We start from the raw sequence: 9,011 nt of genomic DNA, 5'->3' as shown, positions 1-9,011 counted from the left end.
CATTATCGTGGAGAGCGTAAATGATTTATGCTCCACAGACACGCCCGACAAAATACGGCTCCGAACAGTGAATCGCTCCTCCAATAAAGAAGCCCTTATTCCCTAATCCTAATGGTAACTCTGCAGCTGTGCATTTTCTCTGCCTGCAAGAGTAAAGTTAAAGTCATGGCAACGAGGGATTATCAGCTGCTTCCATTCCTCAGGCCCCAACAGGCCTCCTCTGCACGCAGGCATCCAGCATCCCTCACATTCAGCCTCGTGTCAGTGTCTGGACAGAAAAGGGGATTCTAAAAAGGCTGGACGGTGTTGCAGGCGTTTTGGAAAGGTGTGTGTTCGCGGAGGCGACAGCTTACCTGACTGTTGGTGCTACTGGGAGACCACGTGTGCGGCTGGACAGACGGATCTTTGAGGCCTTTTATTTCATCAGCCAGATTTCGTCGCCCACTCGTGCACACAGACGGTCATTGTTCAGCCGATCCACGCTCAGCGATGGCGGCTGCTTTGTGTCGCGTTGCCCCGCGCGGCGATCGTTTTCCAGAGCAGAGTGTGAGATCAGCTGGGGTCAGCTGGCTCCGGTAGATCGACCTGCGCAACCTGTGTGTGGAGTTTGTACGTTCTCCCCGTGTCTGCGTGGCTTTTCTCCGAGTTCTCCGGTTTCCTCCCACCTCCAAAAACATGCAGTTCAGGTGAATTGGTTACTCCTAATTGTCCATCGTGTATGAATGTGTGGGTCGCTGTCTGTGTCTGTGTGACCCCGTGATGCGCTGGTGATGTGTATTCACTTCACTTTCACTTCACTTCACTTTTATTGATTTGTCCCTCAGAGGGCAATTTGGTTTACAGCAGTTCCACACACTTTCTACAACATTTAAGGGACATGTAAGACAAGAGTTAAGAGCAGCATCGTTGTAAAGGTGCATAGTATACATGATGAAAACAGTGCAAACATGCAAACAGGTTACTTCCATACATAAACACAGGCAGGGTCACCTCCTTTCTGTGGCATTCAAGGCCCTAATGGAGAGTGGGACAAAAGAGAACTTGAGGGTATTTTGGGGGTTTACCCCGCCTCTCACCCATAGCAAGCTGGGATAGGCTCCAGCAACTCCCGTGACCCGCAGAGCGGAAAAGCGGAAGAAAATGACTAAATGAGGGAAAACCAAAACCACCATAATAATAGCATGGAAACATGGAAAAAGTCTGTTTTTAATAATGTGTCTCCTTTAATGGCATCTTCATCCCACATGACCAACCCCAACCGTTCCACCTCTCAGATGTTATCCAGCGTATTTTTCAAGCCATAAATCTAGATCCTGTCTTAGATTTATGGCTTGAATAAAACAATGTTGGCTGTTGTTGCAGGAACTATTTAAGACTGTAAATAGTACATCAGTAGCAGCAGACATGCAAAAGCATTACAATCAGAATGAATCCGAAAGACACATAGTTTACACATCACATTAGGATCTAATGCTTCAATGCATGTAAAATCTGTTTTCTAGATGTGCATTTCAATTGGGGGGAGTGAGGGTCTTCTGTGAGGTGGGGGGGGGCGGGGGGGTAGGGGTAATGCACACAGCATTGCGGGGCAAGGAGAGAATGTTTCCCCTCTCTGCAAAGACAAACTCATTGGTTGATTGACAGCTTCTGACATTGTAGCCCGGAGGCAGGCATTTTGCAAGAGCTGGTGGAAAAAAAAAATTGAGCTTCGAATGTCAAATGACAGGAAATGGGGGGAAACAGGCAAGGAAAGAGAAGTAGACCCGAGTTCAGGAACTGTGGCTGGAATACTCCCCCTCTAAATGAAGGCAGGACCCCACAGTGAGGAACGCTGAGATGGAGACGACGCATCTCAACCTGCAGAGGTTTCTGTTTACTTTGGATGGTTGAGATAACTGCAGCATGGAGCTGGAGCAGAGGTTCAGGACACACTCCTCTGGCAGCGTGGGTAGCGACAGGGTCTTCATGGAGGACTCCTCCTACCAGGGTCTGCTCCGGGCCATGGATTGCAGGAAAGGTAGATTCAGCATCATTTTGTCTTTGTTTCGGAAGGACGGCATTAGTGGGATTGTGTTTTCTCTGCAGGTCATTTCCTTGATTTAGAATTATAATTTCTAGGCCACTTAAAAGTTGCGGGTTTTTTTCCTCTCCTCATTGTTCTCGTTTCAAAATTGTTGTTTTCCTTTACATTAAAATGAACCGCTAGTTTAGTTTCATGAACATAATGTCTGTTTTCATGCAGGGCAGACTTGTTCCTATCTTTTATCATGCGTGCCACACCCCTTCATCTTTCATGGCTTTTCTTCTCTTTATAGGTCAAACATGCTGACTCTCATTTAGAATAAGAAGCAACGATTTTTGTCCAGGTCTTGCCTTTATTTTTATTGTCCGGTTTGAACTTTGGCCAAACAAGCTAAAAACAAACTCTTAAAAAAAAAATCACCAGTCTATTTAAATGCAGATGTCAGCTGCTGGAAGCAGGAAGGACTTTTCTTCAGGGTTGAAAACAAAGTGAAACATGTCTTTGCGACGCTCTACATTACAGCCGCATCGTTCAGGAATGGTGATGGACTGATTTGCTGCCTGGTATCATGCAGCCGCGCAGCAACAAACAGACAGCGATGCTCTTTCAGGAGACCTGATATCTCCCGCCTCACACCAAAGTATTTTTGACTGAAGATGAAAATAAATGTCCACATCTCAGTTTGCTGCTCCGGGCAGCAAAATTCAGCCAAGCAAAGTCGTTACCTGTAAAAGAGATTCACCTTCTGTCTCCTGTTCGGGTTGTGGAATGTCTAGTGTTGCTTTCCGTCTCCGTTCCAAACTTCATTCCTCACTTTTTAACCTGCTGACATGAAAGAGGAGTGGCCTGTGCAGCCGGGTTGACATGTCAACAGATTATTATCACTTATTTAATTTTCTACAGAACAGTTCTTCTGCTCTAGTCGGGCTTCTTCAGCCTAGATGCAAAGCCATTGTGTTCATTATCAAATGGCAGATGATGAAAGCTGAAAGTCACAAGAATGTGTGTGAGTCATCGGCATAGCGACGCATTCTCTGTGCCACAAGAGGGCAGGAGTTAAAAGCATTCCTTTGGTTTTTTATCTCCGCAGGCTTTCTGCATGGTTGATAAAAACATAGCACAACATATAGAGTAGGCACAACGAGACAGTGAAACCAAAAGCACGGCATCCCGGCAAGACGGGGCCCGTTCCTGTCGAAGGGTAAATCTGAGGATTGTCTTTCACCTGACAAGCACAATGTCTTTCAGTCTTTGGACTAATTCTAAACCATCTTAAGAGGATGTACAGCGACTTTGTGTCACCTTAAGCCTTCTTAAAGAATCTGTTCTTGTCCAGCGTTCAGTATTTTTAGCAGTTTGCGCACAAAGATTCGTACAAGTGATGTTAGCCTGAAGGGGCTCTCAGAAAATCAGCTGCATTAATGCGAAGAGTTGCCGATCAAAATGTAACAAGCTAATGCTCGAAAAAATGTAATTGAGGTAACGCAGCTGAGTAACGTTTCTTTTCCTCCACAGATGAGCGAGACCGAGTTCAGAAAAAGACCTTCACCAAGTGGGTCAACAAGCACCTTGTGAAGGTAAGGTCCCACAGCACGGCTTCTGAAAGGAATCCCGTCCACGGATCAAAACTCAGAGAATTTAAGAATTAAAACGCTCTTCTGTGGGTTCAGTCGTCCTTAAATGACATTAAGGTTGTTCTGTTTAAGTTAGCAGTTATAGTTCAGCCTGAAATTAGTCAGAGAAAAAAACTCCACTATTATGGATAACAAACCTGGTCTCACTGCCGGAATAGGTTACCTGTAAGCAGAACCATATGAAGGCTAAACCGCTATAAAGCAAGAAGTATTTTCATTCCCTACACTGTCCAACAATAAAAGTAAAATGCTCTGGAATAGATTGGAACATTGTGAAATCCACACATGTTTCATTGTGTTGAATTCATTCCCATCACAAACACATGGTACCGCTTTAGCTGCAGCTTCATTGGTCGGCCCCGGCCAGGTTTCCCCATCTGGGCTCCAGAACGCCGGGACAGCATCTCTGGGCTGTGCAGACAAACAGGGAGTTCTAAGACTTACCTTGGCGCTGAACGTGAGGACCAGACCTAAATGTGTCTGCAGGCGTCACAGCTGTCTGCGCTGGCCCGTGCTTCTTCATGTAGGTCCAGCATGAAAGGGTTAAGTCACCTGAACGACAGTCTAAGATAGCACCTGTGTCAGAGTAAAAGAATTTACTGGTTACAGCTTCTTCAACGCCTGTTTTCTGCTGCTAATAACTCTTGTGCTTTGTAAAGTTGGTTTGACAACTAAGCAACTTCATGAAATGTCGAATGATGGGCATCAAAATCCATTAAGATTCCGTTTCCGTGTTCTTACATAAAGATAAAAGTCCTTACACTTGTGAAGATGGAATAAAAATATAACAGCATTTTTAAGCTATTTGAATTTACATATCTTACATACGTCTTAACATCCAGTTTCATTTGTGTAAATCAGGAATCAGGTAAATCACAACGAAGTCAAACGACATAAAATCTAAACCACAAAGCTGTTTTTACCCGAGTGCCTTCCCAGACTGAGCCGCGTCCCTGGCTGCACTAAAACCCAGCGCGCCCCTCCCTGAAACGTTCTGGATGAACGGCTTTGCTCAGGTTAATGAATCCTTATTTTCTCCAGAGAGCTCCAACACCCTAGAGCGGGAGGAAACGTCCGTCTTGCCCCTGTGGTACTCAATGACTCAGACTTTTATTGTCACCCATTGTTTATTGTCCATGAATGAAACCGGGTTTGGGTCCAAAGGGCGTCAGCGGGTTGGGATTTAGCTGCCCTCAGGGGCGCGTAAACCCGGGCTCGCCGCGGAGTCGTGGGATTCAACTATGAGGCGGAGAACCCGCCATTGTTTGTTGCCGTACTGCTCAAACGTGGCATCTGCGGCTCAGAGTAACGCGTTCATTCATCTGTCTCCGGATGTATTAAATACGTTGTAGTTCGTGCTGTACGTCCTCACTGCCAAAACACAATTAAATCCATTCCAAAAACCCAACATAGAAAAATTATTATTAACATACTGTCTCCCAGGATTTAAAAAACGACAGCAGCCCAATGAAATCAGTGTGTGTGTGTGTGTGTGTGCGCGTGCGTGTTTGTCTCGTGTTCTTTTTCTCTCTCACACAAGTTTCTGCAGTTTTATATCTTCTCTCATCAAACTCTCTCTTCTTTCCATCCTTCATCCGTCCTTTCTTCTCAGCACTGGAAGGTGGAGGTAGGTGCTGTGTGTGTCTGTGTGTCTGTGTGTGTGTGTGTGTGGAGCGCTCAGAGGGCACACCCTTGTATCTGGCTGCATGTTAACATTTTTAACATTCTCTTTCCTCCTTGCACTGATCACTTCTGGCCTGTGTTCCCTTCATTCTTAACATTCTTCTCACGGCTGTCGGAGCGTACAGTTTCTTTTAAATAAGTGAAGTTCAAAAGCGTTTTCATAGTTCTGATATCAGTCCTGTTGGTGTCAACCTAATCTTCTACTTTGTTTGTGTCGTTACTGTAACACGCAGATCAATGATTGATTATTGACCAGGAAGGTTGAACACAGACTTGAGCTGCATAATGTTTTATCAGTATGCCGATATCTTCTTAATAAACCCGAAACAACGTGAACGTTCTGCACTGTGATGGTTCCTCATCGACTCATTGGGACGCTGATGCTGGAGCCCAAAAACAGACTCGAAGGCAAACATTAGAACTACAGTAGTCCCTCATTTTCCGCGGGGGTTACGTTCCAAAAACAACCCGCAATAAGTGAAATGCGGTCATCTTTATTTTTTTCCAATTATTATACACTTTATACACTTTTAACAGTCAGGCATTAATCTAAATAGATTGTTTCAGTATTATAGAATGAAACCAAAGATCAGAACCTGTTTTCAGAACTAAATAAAAATATATAGTACGTACAGTGAACGTTTTCCTGTTAATAATGTTAAGGCGTGCAGGTCGAGGAAAGAGCCGCTTGGAGTGCAGAAGAACAAATATTCTACTCGTGCTGTCTTTAGCCTCTCGTGCTGCTTTATTGGATAGCTTAGCACAGTGGTTCAATCGAACAGCTAGCCGGCTACATATATAAACAGGAAGAAGCGAAGCCCAAAAGGGATGTGACGTTTATGCTCCTACAAAATAAAAGCCTCTTTTTACACAGAATAAGAGCGCTATAAAACAAACGCTTAACAAATAAATATGATAGCTTTTAGAAATAACGAATTTAATTTTAATGATCAACCTACGAGGTTGAACACATAAGAAGTTATTAATAGCGACTCGCTCGTATTTCACAGTTCCTCCGACCGCGCCTTCATCCTTGCACCGTTTCAAGGTCCGTTCAAGTGCAAAAAATAAAATCTGAAAAATTGTATTAAAATTCCGCGAAGCAGCGAAGTCGCGGAAGATGAACCGCATTATATCGAGGGACTACTGTATTGACCAATAATCTCAGCTCAAATCATCTCTAGCCATTTGCTTACCAGCCTTGGCCTGGTTGTCATGGTTACAACACTTGCATGCGCAGGTGTTTCGCCAACTAAGACGTCTAGGCTAAGCTAACTGCTCGTGCTCTTCGCCAGCGTTGACCTCGTGTGTCAAACCAATAGAAATGAGAGGACGTCCCGGCCGAGCTGCCGCTGCCTTGTGCTGATCCTTCCCCTTGAGTTGCTTTTCCCCTTTTTTCAGGCGTCATCCAATGATTTCCTTTGAATTTTGTCCGTGCTAAGAGTGAACTCCTTTTCTGAGGATGCTGCCAACTGTTGCAGTTCTGTTGTTTGTACATTTCTGAAAGCAGTGGTTCAATCGCCACTGATTTTGAACTAATTGAACATTTATTAAATCTATGAAGGCAAAACATGTCTCCTCTGTTCTGTCCTCAGGCCCAGAGACACATCACTGATCTCTATGAGGACCTCAGAGATGGACACAACCTCATCTCCCTGCTGGAGGTGCTCTCGGGAGAGACCCTGGTGAGAGATGACCTTTCGCCTTCACATTTGTCCAGTCCTGTCCTGTCCTGTCCTGTCCTGTCCCTTCTTACTGCTCCTGATCCGCTGTCCTATATTGGGATTTTCCTGTGACGTGTATTCTGTCTAGTTTTCCCATGCTCTGTGTGTCTGTCTGAGTCCAGCTTCACTCTGACGGCTTTCTGAACTTCACTCTTGCATGTGTTGCGTTGGGGTCATGCCCCGTCTTTGCTCACACACACCTTATTACACAGTTGTTTTCTTCTTCTTTGCATCCATCTCGTGACCTTTCTGCATTGACCTTTTTGACCTCCGGTTTATTGCTTGATCTAATTCCTATCTGCTGACCTTTGCTCTGACCTTTCCCCCCCTTTGCCTCTGCCTTCCTCTATCGCGATGCTCTTGCTGTGGTAGCCGAGGGAACGCGACGTTGTGAGGAACGTGCGGTTGGTGAGTGCCGCCTGCACTGTGGCTGGCCGCCTCCTCAGGCGTGGCATGCGTCACCACCCCAGCTGTCTTCTGGGTTGTGCATGAGGCAGTCACACTCCCCGTGTTGTCCCTGTTCTTTATCGACGTCGTCCTCTTCCATTAAATCAGTGAGCTGACAGGCGAAGGACGAGGATTCAGCAAGACTGCAATTTATTTTGAGTAAATCCATCGTTCAAAGTCACCGTTCACGTTTCATTAAGAGTGTTAATCAATAAAATACACACCATAGAAGGAGGTTTTAAGAATTGCAATAGCAGATTTGAACAAGGTTGATTAATTCATGAACTTTCCTCACTGGTTTCTAAACAAGTACAACAGAAAGTAGTTCCTGTTTGCAGCTTGAACAAGTTTAAGTTTAAAATAAAAGTCAATCAATGTAGATTTTTTTTGGGACACATCTTGTCTTTGCTAGTTGACGATCAAACTGAACTTCGCTGCTGGGCGTGTGAGACGATGATCAGATATTGCTTCTTTCAACGTATTGAAAGCCAAAGTCGGATGGCTGCAAGCTGATCCGCTGTCATGACAACCAGTAATTCTGCAACAAAGCTTCAGACCGGCCTAAAGCTCGAGAGCATGTCAAACACCGTCGTTTGTGTCTCTTGCGGTGTTTGGAATTCAGGCTTCTGCTGGTACAAAGAGAAATCTAAGACATAGAGCATAGAGGGATTGTGCCAGATTATTTGGGAATCACTGGGATTGTGTATCATTTACTCATTCATTCATTCATTCATTCATTCATTCTCACGCTGTCATGCTCCTGCAGACATCCTGGCTGGGATGTTAACACATTTCAGATTCATGTCAGTGGCCCGATTTGGTGAGACGGCCTCATTGGAACCAGCGCAGAATTTCAACCGCACTTCACATTTGCTGTGTTTTGACCTTTACAGCGACGATTTGTATCAGCAGTAGAGCAGACCTTGTAGTTTAAACGCAGACTGATGCTGGACACTGAAGCGCCTCGTCGGCCACGTGGCCTTGCCCCCCCCGGTTAGTCGCTTATCCGCTCCCCCTGATGTTCTGCTGCCGTCTCTTACAGCCGAGGGAGAAAGGCCGGATGCGCTTCCACAAGCTGCAGAACGTGCAGATCGCGCTGGACTTTCTCAAACACAGACAGGTCAGCTGTTAAATGCACCTTTTTGCATCCGAGCCTCGTGGGGCGCATGAATCGAACGCTTATTGGTGTCCGTGCTTCTCTGTCAGGTCAAACTGGTCAACATCAGGAATGATGACATTGCAGATGGGAACCCCAAGCTGACCCTGGGGCTGATATGGACCATCATCCTTCACTTCCAGGTGATGTAGCACTACTTTCAGGACTAACTGCTAATTCCTGAAACCAGGGCAACAGAGCCGAAGGGTCGGGAGAAACTGTGGGATACGCGAAATACGTTTGCCTGGCCTAGAAATAGCATCTTCTCGTATTCAAACTGGACCGACTGAGTCCTGCAGCCACAGGCGGCGTTTAACTCTGAATATGCTGGCGCCATATTGATT

General features: G+C 45.5%; 1 protein-coding gene across 1 annotated transcript in view; it reads left to right on the top strand.

The window, feature by feature from the left end:
- The first annotated feature begins 1,902 nt into the window (after positions 1–1,902).
- LOC137916049 (plectin-like) overlaps positions 1,903–9,011 on the top strand; it is a 31,641-nt gene continuing 24,532 nt past the window's right edge. Inside the window, exons 1-5 of the mRNA XM_068759169.1 lie at positions 1,903–2,017; positions 3,539–3,600; positions 6,936–7,025; positions 8,554–8,631; positions 8,718–8,810. Of these exons, the coding sequence (XP_068615270.1) occupies positions 1,903–2,017; positions 3,539–3,600; positions 6,936–7,025; positions 8,554–8,631; positions 8,718–8,810 (438 nt within the window). The remainder of the gene's footprint in view (positions 2,018–3,538; positions 3,601–6,935; positions 7,026–8,553; positions 8,632–8,717; positions 8,811–9,011) is intronic.

Source organism: Brachionichthys hirsutus, unplaced genomic scaffold (genome assembly GCF_040956055.1).
Source record: "Brachionichthys hirsutus isolate HB-005 unplaced genomic scaffold, CSIRO-AGI_Bhir_v1 contig_556, whole genome shotgun sequence".
Taxonomy (NCBI): Eukaryota; Metazoa; Chordata; class Actinopteri; order Lophiiformes; family Brachionichthyidae; genus Brachionichthys; species Brachionichthys hirsutus.
This window is presented reverse-complemented; position numbering and strand designations above follow the sequence as displayed.